The 22628-nt window shown below is 38.2% G+C and overlaps 1 protein-coding gene across 2 annotated transcripts in view; it reads right to left on the reverse strand.

The window, feature by feature from the left end:
- RYR2 (ryanodine receptor 2) overlaps nt 1-22628 on the reverse strand; it is a gene marked incomplete at both ends in the record, with an annotated part of 724637 nt that overhangs the window by 142330 nt on the left and 559679 nt on the right. For both annotated transcript variants that reach the window (XM_079725493.1, XM_079725494.1), the window contains 5 exons: nt 2824-2873; nt 9740-9861; nt 12215-12279; nt 15561-15676; nt 16233-16356. In XM_079725493.1, coding sequence (XP_079581619.1) covers nt 2824-2873; nt 9740-9861; nt 12215-12279; nt 15561-15676; nt 16233-16356 — 477 coding nt within the window. The remainder of the gene's footprint in view (nt 1-2823; nt 2874-9739; nt 9862-12214; nt 12280-15560; nt 15677-16232; nt 16357-22628) is intronic.

Raw genomic sequence — 22628 nt, forward strand, 5'->3', positions numbered from 1 at the left:
TTGACTTCTGGTTTATTTTAATGCTTCCCTCTTGTCTCCAATCCCACCTTGCTGACATGTTTCAGGTTAATGTATCTCTTTCTGTATTTTTGCTCCTTGACAGGAAGCCCAAGTATTTCTTTGTTAACCTCAACTTTCACTTCTGTCTTACTTTATTCTTAGGCTAGATCATGAAACAATTTTTTGAACTAAGCACAGGAAAAACATTTTGATCATCAGTTAATGTCTGCCAGAATACAGAAAAAATATATATAATGTAAAGATAGGGTGAAAGAAAAAGTAAGAGATTAATATGTCTATATATTTACAAAAGACCACTGTATATATGCCCTCTCTCTTCAGGAAAATCCACAACGGTATAATTGATATATCAAAAAGTAAATACTTGGATTATACAACTTCTGCTTTGATCTGGAAATGGCTAGATTATAAAGGCTTCATGGCACATGTATTTTAAATAACCAAGTTCCCTAGTTTAGTGTGTATGTAATTTGATTTATCTAAATAAAAGCTGTACAAATAAGGCTAAGAATACCTTAGATTTGAAAGCTGTACTGTTACAGTTTACATAGCACTTCAACATTCATCATGTCATATGAGATTTTATACATGCAATAAATCTCTAAAGTTAGTAGTTATTTTAATCTAGTTTAAAAATGAAAAAAAACCCAAACAAACCAAAAAACAAAGATTCAGAGAAGTTAAGTCCCTTGTCCAAATCATTCAGCTGGTTTAGTTGCAAATAGAGGACTTACATACAGGTTTTCTGATTCAAACCCATTATTCTCTCCAGGACATCATGTTAACATCTAAAACCACGCTGTAACTGTAACATGTAAAGTTTACGTGTCTAAGACTTAACATGCTAACACTTTGACAAGTCTGTATTAGAGTATGTTTGATTAATAAAAGCTTCTTGAAGTCTGTATTGTTTTACAGGCAAATGCCTAAGCAAATTTGAAACAATAATAAGACACTAGAATAATATAAAGACTGCATTAAAATATGCCTTTGAGATAAAGATACATAGTAGCTCCCCAATAAATTCCTGTTAAAAATAAAAATAATAGTATTTAAAGGCAAAGGGATTTAACATGCAATGCCTAAATGAAATACAAGAATCACAGAGAGACAGAATGAATGTTAAAATCCAGTTCTTCTCCTCTGACTGGTATGACAAGTTATATTATCCATTTATCTTCAACTACTGAACCCTTAATATATTCAAAGGGAAAAGAGAGATTAAACAACACGTAAAATTAATACATGGTAATGGAAGTCTACATTAGTAGACCAGTAGATTAGTTTACATATAGTTCCTTTACAGAGGGTTATAAATTGCAAAATGGCACAAGGCAGGCTTCTGGGATGCTGAAAATGTTCTATGTCTCGATCTGAGAAAATGGGCAGATACATGTAAAATTTCATCAAGCTATGTCATCAAGCTGTTCTCAAGATCTGTGTACTCTGCCGTATATATGGAATGCCTCAAAAAATTTAAAAATAAAATTATAGCAAAACGTAACATGGGAAACCAAGAAGTTAAAATATGTAAGAAGCGAGAGAGAGCACAACAGAAAGTATTATTATTTTGGGTCCCCATCAGAGCCTTCCCCTATCTTGAGAAGGTTAAAGAGTATACAAAAGCTCTGTCTGAGCAATTTTTATAGAGATTTTTCTATGATGAAGAGAAGTCAAACAAAAGCCAGTCAACTTAGGAGAGCTTTCTGAAGACAATTTCCCCGTTAATTTTGGATAACTGAAACTTTAATGCAAAAACTCAGGCAATTTATGAGAAATATATCTTAAAAACACCCAAATACTGGATATAATAATATTAGAAAGCAAATACAGCATTAAGTAGTCATATCCATAAACTATCATTTCTCAAAAAATGTAAAGAATGTAAAAGTTATTTGCATATATATACACATACACACACGTACATGTACCTAGTTCTCAGCTTATCCACTGTGGCTTTTATAGAAATGACTTAATCCTTAGGTTTTCCTGTGAATGGAATGGGACTTATAACATCTCTATCAGTACACTCAATGTTTTCTTACTGAAGTCACCCCAACGCTGTCTCAAAACCTATAGAGCATTGAGCTAAAATTTGCTTTGGCAGTTACGAAGCCAGATGCAGGAAAGCGTACAACATAAATTCTGCCGACTGCTATAAAGTCTTAAAGCCCCATGGCAAGGAGAGTCTGTAGAAAGTGAGTGACCACCCTGCAAGGCTCTTTGAAAGCAAGTGTTTGGGAACATGAATTTCAGCTACGTGAATTCTCAGAAATGAACAAAAACTGACTATTATGGGGTGAGGGGTGCTAGAAAAGTCGCTTTTGCCAAATCCAGGCCTCACTGTCTCTACTATGAAGCTCCAATATCTGGAATACAGTCGACATGCAAATCTGTAGTCAAGAGCATTAAAAAAGTACAGTTAAAAATTGTTCGTGTATAACAGCTCATTACTTTATCTATAAGAGATAACCAAACACACATTCAGAGGCCCAGTTTTGCTTCACCCCTCTGAAATAAAATATGGCAGAAGCTGCCATTTTCATTCATTTGACCTTTAATAATATAACCTTTTGATTTTCAAGTGTGCTTTGGACTAGTATATAAAGTTACAGTCTTCAATTTCACCATAGGTAATGCTACTTATAAACAACCTTGAGGACCTTAACTTGGCCTATGACGACCATGCATGCAGCCATGCAAACATGCATTCATGCAACATAGCAGCACACAACACAGTGCAAAAATGGCAAAGAAAACCAAGTGATGGCCATGCTAGTATTTGTTCAAGGGTCTCCTTACCAAATAGTGAAATCCTATGCCTGACAAGAACTCCAAGTTTGCAGAATAGGCTGAAGACAAAAGAAAAACAAAAGAGAAAAGGGAAAAGGGGAAGGGAAGGTAGAAAAGACAGGGAGAAATTTAATTAAAATAAAACAAAAAAAAGAATAAGAAAAAAAGAAAAATAAACAGCTGATATATGAGCCGGAAAAAAGCAACATGATGTCACGCAGAAAGAATCAATTCTCTGAGCAGAATGTGGAGTAAAGATATTAAAGAAAGAGTCTTTGAGTGCATATCTTTAACAAACATGGTTAAAAAAGCACATATTATAAGGAACCAAAAAAAAATTGAAAGCAAAGCTAATTAATATAAAAGCAATCTATATGAACCCCGTCAGAATGTAACTACTAGAAAACCACAAGGAGAAAAATTTAATTTTATCTGCCCCAAAGTACTACTGAAGTTCTAGAAATTTGTTGTTGTTGTTATGGACATTATTTAACAATGGAAGTATGGTGCTTTGGGCATAAAATGTTTACTTTTAGTATGTTTTATCATTTGACCTTTCCTTCTCCCTGACCTTGACCACACTCCTTACACATATACCAAAGCATCCAGTGAATCTGAACACAATGAACTAGAGAGAGAATTTAAACAACTGATAATCCCTCAGAGAAAAACGTTACAGATGTGATAACTTAAAGGGCTTCTAATGGTAATTCATGAGTTGAACATTTATTTCCTCTAGACTAAGTTCCTGGGTCTTCATGTCCTTCCTGGTGGTCACCAATGGGAGATTCCAAATAAGGGGGCCCAGCACTCAACATGATGGCATTGGTATGCACTAATGCTTGGATCACAACCCAGAGCCTGGGCAATACCCGTTCTTGTCCTGTCACGTCTGTCACCAAGCAGTCTGGTGGCTTTCTTGCTGGGCCCTATTTTTAGGAACACTCAGTTTCATGCTACAATCCCTTCTAAACATCCCTCAGGATTCAGCTCAGACATGTTTACTCCAAGGAGCCTTTTCTAACACCAGGTGTTCCTTCACCACTCCCAACCCAAGCTCAAAGAAGTCCCCTCCCAGCCAGGGGCCATCTGCAAATATCTACCAGGACACTTAACCTCCCATATTACAACTGACACTCTTTTCACTTCTATCCAACACTCTTCTGAATCCTCAGAGAGTACCGGTGGTCCACAGCCAGAACTTACCAAAGCTCTAACCTTGAAAATCCACTTGTACAGCACCCCCCACACTCAGCTTGACTTTCCCAATCGTGATGACAGCTATGTCCTCACTGCCCCATCCTCTCTTACAAAGCTTTCCCATCACCAGCAGTGCGCAGATGTACACTCGTCAGGACTGGGGGGACAGGCTCTATGCCATGGAATACAATGATGGCAACTGCTCATGGCAGAATGGGAGAAAGGAGTCAGGATCACCTTTGTGACGTGGACCACTTTTATTACAGTAGGTTTTGGCCATCATCTCTCACTTCAGTAACAATGTGAAATAACGTATTGGTGAAAATTAATTATATAGGGCATGGGGTAGCTTTTCCAAGAAAACATTCATCCGCAAGTGCTTCAGTGACTTTGAGGTCTTGGGAAATCTCTTATCAGTGATAAATTTTTTTCAAACAATGATCTATTCAAGTAGATGTTAGACATAAGATTAGACATTAGCCCCCCCACCAAGCGGCATTATTTATCTTTAGGCTATAATTGAAATGAACAAAGACAATAAAACAAAAGCAACTTTCTCCAGGTGCCCTCATTCACTGAGCTTTCTGTGTGTTAACAAGGATCTGTTTCCATGTAAAGAGAGTGATTACATCTTAGAATTGTACACATTTTGGATTCTTGAAATCTAGTCTATTTTAAGTGACATCTTTTACCTCTTACTCGCTGACACTCTCTAGTATCCAGAGTGAAACATTCTGTGATGATGTTGAATTTATAATACTAGGATTATGTTTTAATTTATTATGAATTTGAATTACAAATTTATAATACTAGAATTATGTTTTAATCTAGACCCGGGGTGTTTTGAGGTGATAGGAAACAGAACTGCTCTGTATCCTGAGCACATTTATGTTGGAGAATCTCTCCGAAAAAAATGACTTCTTATGATATCAGCTGCTTCCTAACTCTAGGTGTTCCTAATTAGTAACAGATGTGCCACCAGAGAGACATACAGGTATATAGAAAGCTAGGTCCTAAGAAAAGACAAATCATATCTCTCTCCCTTCCTGTGCCATCCTCTTTCAGGGTGTAGCTTCTGTGCAGACTCTAAGGTTTGATTATTATAAACTTTGGCCTGTAGTTTTTCTAAAGACAATTACCATAATCCCATTATCCCCTTTCTCTACATCCCTTCATTATTAACATTCTTAAGAATTCATTCTGCAGTTTCCTCCCTGACTCACTGCCTTGTGAGTTTGCTTTCCACCTCATCGCTCTCCTGAAAAACACTCTCTTGAAGTTCTCAATACCCTCTAAGTAGCAAATCTAATAACAACCTTTTCCGTCTCCATCCTGGAGAGCTCTCCACAGTACTTGGCATCATTAACTACTTAAATCTGTGAAACTCTGGTTTCTGTTTTACAGTATTACTTCCCACTTCCTCTCTAATTAATTGTTCTCTCTATTCTTCAAAGATCCACTTCTGAAAACCCTGGAAATGTAATAATTCTCCAAGTTTTGGTTCAGACCTTTCAGCTTCTCTCCCATTCTCCCTTAGTTTCATCTGCTTTCACAGCTTCGAGCAGGAGATGGGTATAGATTATCCCAAATATGTCATTTCTTGCCCTGATCTCTCCAACACCAAACACCTACTTCCCACTTTCTGCTGGATATCTCCAGCAGAATGACCTATTAGTACTTTAACCTTCCATACGTACCTCTTTAACCAAATTTAAACTCTTCTTCTCAAAACTAGTTCTTCTGAAGTTTCTTGTTTTCCCTAGTGAGACCAATATTGTTCCAACCACTCAGCACTGAAACTTCAGCCCCAGGTTGGCCTCCTCCTTTCTACTTGATAGGACTCATTACCGAGGCATGCTTATTTTCCCTCATCCGTGTTTCTCAGACGCAGCCCCTCTCTGCATTTACATCTCCTGTGCACTCCCAGCACTTTATATATGGCTCATTTACACTCATCACAACATAGTTCATGGTTAGCTCTATATGTATGTGTCTCCTCAGCTATACTTCTAAGTCCATTAAAGTTGGGAACTGTGCTGTTGTATCTGTGTGTTTATCCTCAGACCTAGGACAGCACCTTGTACCCATGGGGCATTCAGAATACTTGCTGAACAAACCCATGGGTAGCACCACCTACTGGAAGTAGCACTTCTGTTACAACAGCTTGCATCCCTGCCATAGCTCCTAATGCCTGCCATGGCTTCCCAGCCATGCTACTCTTATCAATCCTACTTATGCTCCCAGACTGTCCTCATTCTTCTATTTAAAAAGTGTCAATGGGGCTTCCCTGGTGGCGCAGTGGTTGAGAGTCCGCCTGCCGATGCAGGGGACACGGGTTCATGCCCCGGTCTGGGAGGATCCCACATGCCACGGAGCAGCTGGGCCCATGAGCCATGGCTGCTGAGCGGGCACGTCCGGAGCCTGTGCTCCGCAACGGGAGAGGCCACAGCAGTGAGAGGCCCGCATACCACAAAAAATAAATAAATAAATAAATAAATAAATAAATAAATAAATAAAAAGTGTCAATGGCTTCCTAGTGCTAATGAATTAAGTAAAAAGAAAAAAGATATTTTGACAGTTACTCTCAATTACAGTGTTCCATCATTAATCTACATAACCTATATTTCTCCTAAATGACCAGCTTCTACGCTGTACGTTGTTATCTAAAAAATATACCTTTTTCTTAATCTCTGACCTACATATTTTTTAAGATCAACTCTGAATGTCATGACTTCCATAAATCTCCAGCCCATCCATACCCACCTAAGGGGTTCTTACTTTACTCTGAATCCTATAGCACCGCTCAGCTTTCTGCTATTGGAACAATATTTATTCCCATATACTTAGCCACTGCTATGTATACTCCTGGAGTGCAGATACCCCATCTAACTCATCTCTGTGGACAGGAGAATACTGACTGTAGACAGGAAATGCTCGATACCTAATTTCTAGTACCAGGAGGTATCTAAACAATTAATGGGAACAACCTGGTTTTAACTGTGGAGAAATTAATTTAGACCCACATAACTACTGCTACACCCAACTGTTAAAATACAAATTAAAACGATCATGGCAATGCTAATCATGTGTATGCAGGTATGCTTGTTTATTCACAGTAGCAGGGCCAGTTTTTTTTTTAAACCTGCTTTGTTGTATTTTTTACATATTTTACTCATTGAATATTTAACTTAAGTAGTAAGAAATCAGAGATTTACAAATTTCAGTGATTCCATTTCAACATGCCAAACAAATTATTTGTTTTTGTTAATGTGATAGTGATGTTGGTTGTTTTAAAACATATCTTTATGATTATTAAAGTAAGATTTTTTCATTTTAAAAACTTGGAAAACACATAAAAATAGTAATATAAAATCTACAATGCACTACCTAAAGAAAACAACCATTAACATTAAATTTATCCCTCACCAGTACTTTTCTATACATAAAAATTTAGGTTCTTTTAAAAAATCCAAATCAATACTATTTGAATAAATGTTTTATTTTTTAAATGATGATTTTCCTAAGTTATCATGTATTTGTACCCATCATCATTTTAATGACTGGACAACATGTACCATAATTTATTTACCATCACCTTATTCATTTTTCAACTCTAATTTTTTTCTCTCTGAGGATAAATTCTACCTATGTTTGGCATTAAAGTACTGTGAAGAAATCAGTTACTTCTGTTGTTATGTCTCTCATTCCTGTGCATTGGAATTTTAATGGCATACATTAAATTTTAATGGCATACATTCCCTTTTTCGGAAGTGCTAGTGGGAGAAGTAAAACTTACCAACCCTCTTTCCAAGAAGTGAAGAAAAAAAAATTGAAGATGAAATCATTAAAAACTGGGGCAGTGTTATTAAAGGCCCCAAAACTACATCAACGGAGGCTAGCACAGAATCGTGATGTTCTTCTGATTTCTTCTATGAGGGATATAGTTGGTAAAGGAGAATTAGTTACTTCTGTAGTTAGTGAACAGTTCTTAGAGTAAAACTGAAAAATGAATGGCGAAAACAAGACACAATAAAAGGGGAAGGGAAAGAGCAGAACTTGCATAATTTTTTTTCATTTTTTTCCCTATATTCTCCAACTGTATTTTGATTTATGTTAATGAATGTGATTAAATTAACAACACCCTCTAGGAACAAAGTTTCTGTTACAAAAGGTTAACTGGCCAGGAAAGACTAGGAGACTTTGCAGTAGCCTTGGTTCCATAGTGTTTAATGATAACTTGGTGTTCTGGCATTTTCCAGCTACTGTGCACACTCACCATCCACAGGGGAACACGGGGCCAGTGGTGTGGATGAGTGCGCGTGTGAAATGAGGAAAGATGGGTCTCTCTCTCTCCTAGGGAAGGCGGAAAGAAGGCCATGCCATAGTGGGGAAGGGGAGGGGGTTATTTGCATCTTGGAAAGTAGCTCTTCCTTCCCTTTCCTTCTGGTAACACAGTTGGTGGAAACAAAGTAAGTCACTGGAATGGATTCTCTGTTGTTTTAACTATCATCCATTTTATCAACTTCACAGGAAGCTTATTATTTGAAGAAGTTTGGAAACATTTTTAATGCTGCTGCAATCCTACATCACATGATTGGCTATCTATCTGTTGGTAGACAACCAACTAGACAATAAATTTGAGTAAAGAGATGAGCTTAAGATCCCACCCCCAGTGCTATGCACCGCAGGAATCTTACTTCCTCTTTACCCTCTGGGGACAGTCTATATTCAATGTCATCTCACCCTGTCCAATAGGCTGATACTGCACTGCCATTCAACATAACATTAAAGTCAAGTCTATGCTATGAATCTAAAATTGCTCTAAAAAAAGTCTTAATAAAAAAGAGGTTTGTTTCCCAGGCAAGCCTCTGGTGACAGATCCATAGATACTGTGAAATGATAAATGCATATTCTTTTAAGATGTTAAACTTGTGATAATACTGCTAAACAGCAATAGATAACTAAAAACAGTCAAGACCAAGGAAAGTCTGTATTCTACTTTATACAGGGTACTCATTTTTATAGAATTTTTTTTTCAAATACAATCTAAAAGCTTGGTTTGGACGCCTGTGCAATGTAATACAGAAGAAGACTTTCTCAGTAATTGATTCTCATGTATACTAAGTTCTGGCAGAATTTTGAGGACTCAAACTTGAAATCCCCAGCAGAATCACAAATAAATCTCCAAAGAATACTTGGGTTTAAAGAGAAATAAGAAAGCACTGCTAGGATACTGGCTTGACTGGTGTGAGCAGAAAACTTTAGAAAGTATATATGTTTACTTCATTTTATCCCAAGATTGCTCATAATTTTTTAAAATTTAAAGTTATAATTTCTGAAAATGAGATTCTGCTGAAAAATACAGGCTGGCAAAAACATTAGATTTGAATACATTTTCAGGAATCCAATGTTAAAAAGTATCATTTAACAAAAAATACTAATACACTGATGCATCTCCAGCCTCTACTTATGGATTCTATATTGGGTATTTTGTTCCTTCTACTCAGCATTACATTTAGCAGTAAAATATAAGAAAATTCAACACCTAGAACACATGTATTAACTTGCCAAAACCATCCTTCTCCTAGTGTTTGATTCCAAGGGGCCAGAGGCCAGGGAACATGGGTGGGAACTCTTTGCATGATCCTACTTCAAGAATCTGAGATGCTCTTTCTCAAAAGGAAATACACTTAAACAATAGTCTTTATTTTTTAAAGCTGTTTACCTAGTCACCATTTCTTTCTCTTTGTTTGATGCATGTCCTCCAGAACAGAGAGGTCTGCTTGCTGCAGATAAGAAGTATAAACGATGGTTTTTGAAATACTGATCAATTAAAGGAAGAACAACCTGAAAGAAAGGAAAAGAAAACAGATCTACACAGTGGACTCTTCCGGGGGATGAATGAATGCTGTGTTGCTAGAGCAGCCAGCGTTCTGTCCACATGCAATAAGTCCCCAATATCCACAGCCATGCCAGTCAGCACCATTTCAAAGTATGCCTCTCATAAGTTTCACTCTGCTGTCTCCAGTCCCTATGTGTGTGTGTGCATGTGTGTAATTATAAAAAACACATCAAATTTTCAATGGTTTGAAATTAGTCTCAATATTTTCTCAAAATGAAACAGTCTTAATATTTTCACATCATGCAGTTCCGTGCCTGAAAGGTTCAATAATAATCAGTGATGACCTTCTACTGAGTCTCTACTATGTCTGAGGATTGTAACTGATATGCTATCATTTCATGTCTCCCAGTAACCACTCTGTATGGTAGGTGCCATCATCCCTGATTTCCAGGTATTAAATTGAGACGTAGAAAGTGAATGATTTACTCAAAGTCACATTGCCACTTACCTACCTGCACAAAGCTCTTGCCTGGCCTCTGTCAAAGCCCACCTCCCAATTCTGCCCTCTAATCCTGATGGCTGTTGGCCAATTCCTCCCCCTCCTCTGTCCACAGGCTTTGTATCTGCCATTCACTCTGTCTGAAACGCTCTCCCCACACCCCATGACCTACTCACTTCACTCCTCCTGCAGGCCTCAGTGCAGTGGCACTTCATCAGATAAGCCTTTGCTGGCCTGTCAACTAGATAAACTCCCTGTATCCTCTGGTCTTTGAACATCATTTGCAATTTTACATTTTATGTGTATGATTTTCGGGTTAGTCTCTCTCCCTAAGAGTCTATAAGGCACACAAGAGAAAGAAACATTTCTGGGTTTGTTTCCCATTAAAGCCCTCTCCTGGCCTCTATGACTACTGCTTGTTCTGTTTCATTGACCACTGATGCACCAGCGCTTAGGACCTTGTTGCAAGCCTGTAGCAAGCGCTAGATAAATATTTGTTGAATAAATAAATGAAAAAACATAATTATAACTGGCATTACCAGTATTTAGACTCAAGCCTGTCTAAATACATTTTTTCCCCTACAAGGTAGGTATATTTTTTAATAATAGGAATACAAAAGCTTTTAGTGATCTTCCTAGGAAGTGGTGACACTGCCTGAACTTAGTGACTGACATATAATAGGTACTCAATAAATATGTGAATGAATGAATCACAGACTTAGTAGAAATTAAGCCACATTAGGCATGCATCTGCAAACGAAATCACTAGGGGCGCTGAGTGCACAGGCAATGAAATACAAGAATGTATTTTAAACGTGTGATTAGAGGCCATGAATACAGCACTTCTGATCACTGGTTCTCAAGGGCGATTACATCCTAGCAGAACAGATAACCAGCAACGTGCAGCCCAAGACAGACTTCAGAGGACTGATACAGATTTGGGGTGCAATACTGAGTGGAAAGAAAAGACAAATCTCCCTTACAGTAAAGGGTACAATTCTGAAAACATGTAATAGAAACCAAATATTAATCAGTCAAAATAACATGTCATTTTGTAAATGACCTATAACCACCAAATGCAAGTACTTTGAGAGGAAATGGACGGAAATCATTAGGTCTTCAGGTTAACTAAAAGATATTGTAAATAGGAAAGCTTCCTAAGGGCATTCTGTCTTTGTGATAGTGAATCTCCAGGACATAATTCAATGCATGGCACAGACGAGGCTCAGAGTAAACACTGAGTACGTGAATGGACCCAATGTGGACACTCTGCAACTCCTTCCCGTACTGGCTGGAATGTGCACACAGCAAATTCTTGATAAATTCGTATTAAACGGAATAAATAAAAATCATGGGATATACTCTAAATATGAACAATTGATTCTCTCTGAGCCTCAGTTTTCCTCTTCTGAGTAGGATTCAGGTCCCACAAGGATTCTATAGTATAGGTTCTTATAACATACACACTGATAAATTAACTCATGCTTTTCCTCTTTAACAAAGAAATATTCATCTAAAAATTTTAAGTCAGAACAATATTCAAATGTTAGGAAATAGATGTTTCTCCTTTATGTCATATGATAAAGCCAAAAAAGAGAACTTTGAGTCAGGCTTCATCAAGGACAAAGTCATTTGAGAAATACGGTATGGAGAGCAGAGCGAGTTAAAGCATGACCAAAGGTGCTGGGAGCACATTTAGCCCACATGATTCATGCAGTAATTTTCATGCCACAGAATATTTAGTTAGAGTAGAATTCACATTTGTAGACAAGTGCATTCCATAAAGAGGCAACGATCTAAAGAGTATATTTGGTAAACAAACATATTGAAGGAAATACAGGACGGATTGTATACTGTACTTTAGCAAAGAACTTGATTTCTTGTTCGTAAGGGAAATGTTCGCCTTTGCTTCTGCTGCCACCATCTGTAGACATGAAGAGTTTTTAGGTACACGTTGCACTTCAAACATTGCAAGATATTCACCCCAAATGCTAAGTTTAGAACACATTGCTAAATGCGTTACCCCACTAAACTGAATACAAAAATATAAAGGCTAACTTCAGTTGTGCAATTTAAAAAAAGATTAAAAACATACCCAAACCAAAATAAAAAAGCTCTTGAGACAGCCCATACATGTGGTTATAAGCACACACATACTGGTGTAGCTTTGAGATCTGACTGACATGTAGGGAGGAAACTGGAATAAAGTAAAAATCCCACATTTTTAGCAGTAAAATCCCACATTCTCTTTCAGTAAGAAAGAAGCTCCCTGGGGTGAGAAAAGTGAGTGGAAAATAAGCAAACATAATTTGTTAGATTTTAACATGGACCTCTAAATAAAGATAGTGACTTCTTGGTGTGACTGCAAGTTACAGCCTTTAATATTAATATACCAATAGAAAAATTTCAGGAAGCCAGCACCTGTGATGAAGGGGAGGACCACAACTATAATACTAGGTTGGAAAATTAACATTCTTCTAAAGAATAAAAAAGTTCACCGGTGTCAAAAGATAATTTCCATAAGCAAAGCAAAAAGCCCTGAATTTTCCCCATGGTGTAGAAAATGAGTTCAAGGTTAAGAACTGATTGACTGAATGCATTTAGTTTAGAAGGTGGCCTTTCCTACCTCCTTCATGCATATAAAGGAGGTTTCAGGCATATAGAAGAGGTAGCAATAAACTATAATAACCACGATGCTATGCAGAACAGATTGGAGAGCTAAGAATTTCAGAACTGGATATAAGGTTTCAGTAAAATCTGTAAGCAGAGCTTCCATATTTTGTAAGAATCAAACTGACTTTTGCTTGAAAAAGTTCTTTTGCACATAGAAATGAAAACAATTTGAAATATGCTTTATTAAATCTTAAGCATACATTCAGGATAATTTTTAGAGACTTAGGTAATACTCTGTAAAATCAGACAGTGCTCTTCCCATGAATAAGTAAAAGAAAATAATGGCTTTTCAATGCTTGTGAATTTCAATTTCTTTTAAATCACTTTTGCACTAAATCTCTCTCAAGCATATTATGCAGAATGGCTGGATCCACCTAAGGGACCTTCTCATATAAACGTTATTAAGACAGAAATTTGTACCTATCTAAATCTGCTAATATTTCAAAGAACTAAATAGGAAATATCTTTCCTTTCATTATATATTTTAACAAAAATGCCTCTGTATAAAATGTGAAAAGATTTGGAGAGAATATGATCTGTGATGTAATACAAAAATTCAAAAAAGGCATAGGCATATTCTTACCATGACCATGAGTCTATGTTTAAGAATGAATATATTAAAGATGTGTAGCAAAGGAAATAAAGTATAAGATAAAAGAAGAAGGTATTACAGAAATTTTGGGTTTTAGTAATAATGAAAAATGAAAACAAATGATTGTGTAGACAATCTCAACTCTGCTTCTCCTCTTGACAGAGTTCTTGTACATAATTTGCCTTGCCAAAGCCACCTGAAAAAGGAACAGGTAACATCAGCAATTGTAAAAAAAAAAAACACTAATTTTGCTGGGCTCTATATTAATCTAACCTTATTTCTCCCCAGAATTCTGTTCATAATACCTTCTCTATCCTATAGAAAGAAAGGAATGTGTGAAGTGGGTGAATCTGCCCTGTAGTTAGCTTCTCACCACTCCTTACACACAAACGCTGTCCTAGGAGGTTTATTCAGAAACTTGAATATAATGTGAATAAAGCAAAGCCTAAACACATTTTACCCTTCAAAGTTCTGTTTCTGCTACCCATACGTAAGCAAAAACTTTTCTTATTCCCTTTCCAAATGATCACTCTTTATTCCCTCTTCTCCTCTCTCGTCAAAAAAGAAGCCTGGATCCCAGAGCTGCTACTCATACAGATATTTTTGAATGTGGATTAGAAATGTCAACACTTAACTTTGTGCATAAAAGCTTCAAAAGTTCACCATGGCCTCATGCTTGTTCTTTGGTCAAATTTCATTCAGACTAATTTGGCTACTAGTCAAGGTGACTATCATATTTAAAAAAATATGGATGAGTTGGATGAGTTACAAAGAGACTGCATATTACAGATTAGTTTGTATAACTGGCCTTTATGAAAAAGATGGTTAAGAGAGGAAAAATATAGCATTTGTACTGTAGCTAAAGAGGCAGGTGGAAAAATAGGGAGGTTCTTTAAGAGAATGATGCTCAAGTAGAAAATCTCTAATCACATTTGGGATCCAGGGGCCAGGAACAAGAAAATACCAGAGCTCGAATTTCTATAAACTTTAATCTGATGCTGTGCTGAAAACTAATATAAATCCTAAGAAAACAGCAGCAAAAAGAGTCCTTGATTAGGAGGGGTTTGTTGCTGATGTATCACTAAGGGATCTAGGACTATGGGCCCCAAGGAAAGGGGCTGAAAACAGAAAGAATGAGGGTTAAAAAACCAAAACAAAAACAGAAAGAGAAACTTAAAACTGGAAAAGAAAACAAGAAGATCACCACCAGCAGAGCACACTGCCTTTCAAAAAGGACCAAACTCTACTTCTTTATATCCTAATACCAACCAGTGGCTGGAGGGGATCTGACACAAAGGTGAGTAACTGACAACTTGAATTTTAATTCAACAATGCTGAGGACAAACACAAAATAAGAGAAGTGAGAGGAGGCTGCCTTGATGATCTGTTCTGAATCTTAGATTTAAAATAAGGAGTTCTTTTTGTACTTAAATGGCACTGAGCCAGATGGGGAAGAGGTCTTTCCTTTTACTCTAAGAGAATAATCAAGTATTCTGTATTGCAGATACTCTAATATAAATGTGTAACCCTGCAAAGGCTAAACTCATTGTCTAGAAATTTGGAGAAGCCATAGAGTTTTAGTTTAGTTTTTTTTAAGAGCAGAGAAATTAATTTCATAAGGAAAGATTTAAGTGTACCTTAAAATCTGATGTCCATCCAACGTATCTTTCAAAATGAAAACTCAATGCCAATAAACATTTTAAGGCGAAAAGTATTACATGTTAGATTTTTTTTAAGTTCTCAAAATTTACCCATCCTTAAAAATGAGTTTGCCTATTGACTTTTGGACTCAAATTAGTATTACGATGGATAGAAAGTGTTTATACCATCCGGGAGCAGATCACAAGCATCCCAGTAGTCTATGCTGTTCTATCTCCTGATGTTGTAAATGTTAAGAATAACAAAAACTGGGCTGTTAGTAATAGGACTATGGTACCTACCAAACTCCAGGATATACTGGTGGGCTTCGTCCACATAGCGAATGAGTTGCTGAAGGAAACTATAGGCAAATCGTTTCTCAATAGAAGGAGTGTCCAATTCCAGGTCCTTGAATCCTCTAGAACAGCAAAAAGGAAAAATGGAAACCAACACCTACAAAGACTGCTAGAAGGTAAGGTAAAAACGAAATATATTTTTTAAATACCTACATATAGAGAAGTATATTTAATATTTTACACATAGCAATATATAGATGTGTATATATATACACACACAGATATAGATAAATTTGCAAGGTTAGCTAATATTCTTGTAGCTAAAAACAAAAAAGATTAAATTTATAAAAAATACTTTGCACCTGATATAAACCTGTACTAAATAACTATTACTATGTATTAAAATGTTGCATTTAGAAAAATAGAGTGTCATTTTTGCCTAGGGATTTTGCCTAAATGATGGATGGGGACTTAACATAAGAAGTGTAAGGAACGCAATTACGTGGCACAACCGCTAAGGGCATTAATGTTTCTGACACATATATTTTGAACATACTAAACAGTAGCTCTAAGATTTAAAGAGAGCACTGAGTTCATTTTCAGACTTAAATCTGATAGGGATATTTAAATATTCAGTCTTAGAACGAGAATGTGTAACTGGAGTAGGTGTGCTTTTACCTGGATACAGCATAGCCATTGATCTGCAGGAACTTGAGGATGTCCTGTGCTTTTTCCCTATCCTTGGCTTTCTCTTTAGCCGTCAGTGTATCATAGGGTACCAGCAGGGGATGGTTTCCACCTCCTAAGAGGGTGTCAAGACAAGAACACAGCATAGTAATTAGAAAATAATGTGAAATGAGATATGGCTGCATGTATAATAGGACTGCACTACAGAACTTCTGGTGTCCTCCACTTATACACAGGATATATAGGACTCATATAAGACTCTTCCCTTTATGGAGCCTTTAATGCTCCAATTAATTTAGGAAACCTGTTCAAAAAGGACTGTGCTTATGCCTTCTAAGAGGCAATTAAAACATGAACATACAGGCATTTGTAATTTCAAATGCCAATGACATCTGCAATCACACAAGAAAGGAAAAGCTGTGTTCTCCTCTCCACTGGAACTCCAAATGCAGAGTGTATTTATGCACCAAAACATGCACAGCTGGATCCAGTAAAATTACAAGGGATGTTTCAAGCAATATGCTTCATTTGCCACCACACAGAGAGAAGAGAAAAAAATGTCTTAAATATGGAATTTTTACTATGCCTCCCAGATCAGAGAGTACTTTATGGTCACACATCTTTCTAAATATACAAAACCCATACTTATACTGCAGGTACAAGTTGATTGCTCTTAAATATCTAATAAAAGTAACATACATACTTGATTAAGAATTTTGGCAAGAACCTAGGTTTCTACTATACCTCTTCTGGTAAGAAATACTACAACCATTCTTTTAGATTTGAAAATTCTGGGAAGCATTTAAACTTAAAAAAACTGGTAAAAAGAAAACAATTTATAAAATTATAAATTTTATAAAAATTATAAAAATTTCAAAAAATGCACTGGTAATTCCAGATATTAAGATCTGATACAGGGAATGCTATTAAAGCAGCAGCAAAATGAATAGCACAGTATGACCCAAATTTAAAGTTTACAAAACACATATAGGAATATATTTTATGTGGGATGCTGAAATTCCTTGAAATACAACTGCTAAGGGAACACCAGAAAAAAATAACTATTTTGTTTGAATTATGATGACAACATAGAGACTATTAAATCCCTGTCCAATGGGGTTAAGCCAGGAGCTCCCCAAACAATCATAAATGTTGACTCGGTCCCACACAAGAAATAAGCAGACAAAAAGACAAAGGAGAAAACGCCATGCTCTCCTAGAGCTTGCTTTGACTGAGAGCGCCATCTACAGAAATGCAATCACGCACTGAACCTTCTGACCATTAGGTGACACTGTGCACCACAAATGCAAAGGGAGAGTCAGGAACTACCACGTTAACACGAAGCATATTAAGAAGCCATCAGTAATTTTACAGTATGATACAATTATTAATGTAATATAATACACTTGTCAGTAGAATACAATTCTCATGTGCTACTAGGAAACATTTTGTGGACAGCAAGAAGGATATAGAATCAACTACTAGCCCACTGAGAACAAATTTGACTTCTAGCCTAATCACAGATAGAATTTAAAAGCATATTTTATGAAAAAATGTATAAAGCAAACAGTTAATTTCATCATGCTGCGATCATAACCTATTTAGAAATTCCACTATTGCATGTAGTCCTTTATTCCTAGAAAAATTGGCAACTTAACTTGTATTCCACAAGGATCTGGGTGGGGGGAGGTCAGACACTAATAGGTTACTCTGGGAAGGGTGGGGGGTAAGCGGGGTGGGGAAGAGGAAAAGAGGGAGAGAGAGAGAGAGAAAGAATAGAGCCAAACTTTAAAAATCCTAAGAACACAAAGTACGCTCTGACTCTAAAACCCTTCAGAACTAATAGGGTGGGTTCTTTGAAGTCAGCCAACAGACTGGAAATGATGTCCTTTGCTGTGCCACTTAGCTCATGGCAGTGTGACTACCTTGACCTTGCCTATTTATAACATGAGTATAGATATTATGTGGAAGGGAGGTCAAGAAACTAGCTAAGCCTGAGAGGTGAATAAATACGCAGGAATTCCTAGGACTCTGCCTCAAACGTACTGCCTGGCTTGTGTACTCATTCATGCTAAAGGGTCAAAATTGTTTTGATACCAGCACTGTCCTTGGCTTAGTGACAGATCATTGCAGCCCAAAATATGTGGCAGTGGGAAAAGAAGAATAAAAAGAAATGCTAGTTCTTTACATTTTTCACTAATTGGGGAGCCTGGATAATATTTCTTGGACTCTCACTCCTTTTTTCTATTCATGACATACTCCTTAAACCGCCTGATTTCCCCCAAACTCTGCTAGCGTCTTAAAGTAGATTGGGAGGGCACTGAGGAACAGACAACCTGGGTGAGCAAAAGAGGAAATTTTCTCCCGGTTTTTCTAAAGCAGATTCATCTTCTGCACATAGATGTAGGGATGATAAAAGAGCCCTGAGCCCTGGATGGGGCTGAAACAAAAGTGGGCAGGTTTGGCACGGACTCTCTTAGTTGTCCAAGTGTCTAAATGACTAAATGGCTATTTCAAGTCATTTCCTTATTCCTGACTCCTGGCTTCTCTCTTCTCTCCTGCTGTTTCTCTGTCTCTTTCCTATTGTCACACACACACACACACACACACACACACACACACACACACACGCACGCACACACACACACCCCATAGGTACTAAGACACGCAGTAGGTGACAGGCCTCTCCCAGACTCCCACCCGTATCTTCTTGGAAGCAGAAGCAGAGTAGTCAGAACACAAGTTGGCTGTCAAAGTCTCCAGGAGAGGGAACACGTTGGAGAAAAGACACCTGTGGTTTCTGTCCTAAAACTGTCCACAGTCTCAAGCCTCTCTGGTTCCAAGAATCATTTCTCCTTCCTCTAGCCCCAATAACTTAAAAGCCAAGATCCAGTGCTATATATTTCAATACCTTTCCTATTGGCCTGCTGTTTTAGGGCCAAACAACTCACTTTCTCCTTTGAAAGGGTAGCCTTCGTGGGGTAAGAATACTAATTTCACCACCTCACCTTTTAGCCTTTGCTGCAACTGTGCTTGTCTCCCCCCTACACAGTATGAATTTGGACCAATACAAGCTGGATGCAGAGATACAGATGCCTCATTTATGAGTGATGTGCTTCAAAGAAAACACTGACTGTAGGACACCTAATGGCTGGCCCAGAAATTAAAGGATGATGATTTTCTAGCATACTTATTAGAAGTGAGTACTAAGATAGCTGCTTATTACTTTTAGTTGTAACCAAACCATAGTGATTGAAACACACTTAGAAAACAAAACTGAATTTTTTTCATGTAATTTGCTCATGGAACAAATAGTAATTTTGTTAACTAGTTATGTGGACAATGCTCCTTCAATAACCTCACTAAGTGAAAATTCTATGACTCTGTAACTCAGTCATCCATCCATCCTTCCATCCATCCATCAGCCACCTAAACAACTGATCATTCATTTTACAAACACTGATGGAATGTTTCTAGAAAAACAGGTCTAGCCCTGAGCCAAATTCTTGAATAGGCAATTTTGGTATATGGAATCCTTTTTGTTTGTTTCTATGCCCAATTCTAATTTGTTTTACTCCGTTTCCTAGTGCTTGGTGCCTGGTACCACCCTCCAATATCACAGCTATTCCTTTGATTATGAAATATCTCCACGTCCCAAAATGATCTCCTTCTCTATTCTTACCTGTATCAATAAATAAGAAATAGAGAGTTTCCTGGTGTCCAGAGCTGTACAATAAGGATGACAAAAGTAATCAAAATTGTGGCCCTGAACCTGAACTATATTCTCATTGGGGGAAAGAGACCCACATAGGAAGTAACTAAAGAAAACACACACACACACACACATTATAAACAATATGTGTATAATCTAAAGCTAATGCTGCTGATTTATTCAGCTAATACTGAATAAATAACAATGAAAGAGATCATCAGATACATTAAACTGAAGAAAATTTATGCAAATATCATATATTTATATTAAGAAATATAATTTTCACAATAAACTAAGAAAAGATTTGAGAAATGACTAAGAGAATACTAGGTTGTTTTAGTATTTAACAAAAACAGCAGAAAAGAGCAAGCGAAAGAATATAAGAGGGGCAGAGTCAAGAGGGCATACCAGGAAGATGCAGAATTCGCATCTCCGCACAACTAGGGCATCTACCAGGCCCCGGTGGGGGACCGCGGACACCTGAGGGGACGGGAGGAACCCCCAGTGACCGGGCAGGATGCGGGGTGTGGGGGGAGTGAAGGGGGAGGAGAAGTGGCGGCCGGACAGGACTGGCGCCCCTGAGGGGAAGGGATCCCAGGCCCGAAGGGGGAAATTGGTGAACCACTGGGAGGGCAGAGGATCAAAAGGGAGCGTGGCCAGGTTTCCCCTGCCCACTTGGACCCCCAGGAACCTGCTGAGATCCTGAGCCTGATCCTCTGCCCACCGAGGCCCCCTGCAGCCACGTGGGTCCTGAGGGAGTGGGAGGTGGGGAAGGTGGATCAAAAGTAAAGACCAGACCTCCGGGACCAGCACCCCTGAAGGGTGGCTGGGGGAGGGAAGGAGTTCCTACACCCAGCAGGACCCACCCACGCTTAGGGGTCCAGTGGCAACGGGGGAGACCCTGGGGGAGACGGTGGGGGAGGGGCACAAAGGAATGGAGGGGAACAGGGCCAGCGCTTTCCCTGTCCACTTAGGCACCAGGGAACGTGCTGGGCTCCTGGTCCTAATCCTCTGCCCTTGGAGCCTCCCTCTTGCCCACAGACCCCAAGCCCCACACCTACACCCCCACCCAGGGCCCCACCTCTGCACTCAGAGACCCCCTCTGAGACCTCCTCCAACGTGCTGGCCCTGAACTCCACCCACACACCCTCACTCAGGGCCCTACCTCCAAACTCCGGAAGTGCACACTCCAGACACTCTCCTTTCCACATGCTGCCTCTCCACTTCCGTGCAGGTCCTAAGCAGAGGTCCCGGCCCACCCAAAACCCCACCCCTGCCTAAGTTCCACCCACCGCCTAAACCCCACCCCTATAGCCAAGGCTTTTTTGTTTTTTTCCTCTTTCAGATTGGGGTTCTGCTTTACCTGGTTGATTCACTGTTGTTGATTCTTTTATATATATTTTTTTCCCAATAAATATTTTATTTTTCTAATTTTATTTTATTCTTTTTTTGTTTGTTTGTTTGTTTTTGCCGTATGCGGGCCTCTCACTGCTGTGGCCTCTCCTGTTGCAGAGCACAGGCTCTGGACGCACAGGCTCAGCGGCCATGGGCCACGGGCCCAGCCGCTCCACAGCATGTGGGATCTTCCCAGACCGGGGCACGAACCCGTGTCCCCTGCATCGGCAGGCAGACTCTCAACCACTGCGCCACCAGGGAAGCCCCTATTTTATTCTTTATACTTTGTCAGTGATCTCTCCTTTTGGTGTGTTGCCACCCCCCCACCTGTTTTTTTTCTGTTGTCGTTTTATTTTACCTGGCTGCAGTTGTTTCGATTATAGTTTTATTTTTCCTAATATATTTTTTATCTTCCTAATTTTATTTTGTTTTTTATTCTTTGATATTGTACTGCTACTCTTTTTCTTTCTTCCTTTTCTGTTTTTTTTTTTTTTTAACCACACCATGAAGTTTGCAGGATCTTGGTTCCCAGGCCAGAGGTCGGGCCCAAGCTCCTGTGGTGGGAACTCTGAGTCCAAACCACTGGACTAACAGAGAACCTCAGACTCCAGGGAATATCAATCAGAGTGAGGCCTCCTAGAGGTCCTCATCTCAGCACCAAGACCCAGCTCTATCTAACTGCCTGCAAATTCCAGTGCTGGATGTCTCAGGCCAAACAACCAGTAAGATAGGAATACAGCACCACCCATCAAAAAAAAAAAAAAGAAGGAAACGAAAAGAAAAATGTGTTACAGACAAAGGAGCAAGGTAAAAACCTACAAGACCAAATAAATGAAGACAAAATAGGCAACCTACCTAAAAAAGAATTCAGAGTAATGATAGTAAAGATGATCCAAAAACTCGGAAATAGAATGGAGAAAATACAAGAAACATTTAACAAGGATCTAAAAGAACTAAAGAGCAAACAAACGGTGATGAACAACAAATTACTGAAATTAAAAATACTCTAGAAGGAATCAATAACAGAATAGCTGAGGCAGAAGAACAGATAAGTAAGCTGGAAGATAAAATGGCGGAAATAACTGCCAGGGAGCAGAATAAAGAAAAAGAATGAAAAGAATTGAGGACAGTCTCAGAGACTTCTGGGACAATATTAAACACACCAACATATGATTTATAGGGGTCCCAGAAGAAGAAGAGAAAAAGAAACAGTCTGAGAAAATATTTGAAGAGATTATAGTAAAAAACTTCGCTAACATGGGAAAGGAAATAGTCAATAA

The sequence above is a fragment of the Hyperoodon ampullatus genome (genome assembly GCF_949752795.1).
Source record: "Hyperoodon ampullatus genome assembly, chromosome: 1".
Lineage (NCBI taxonomy): Eukaryota > Metazoa > Chordata > Mammalia > Artiodactyla > Ziphiidae > Hyperoodon > Hyperoodon ampullatus.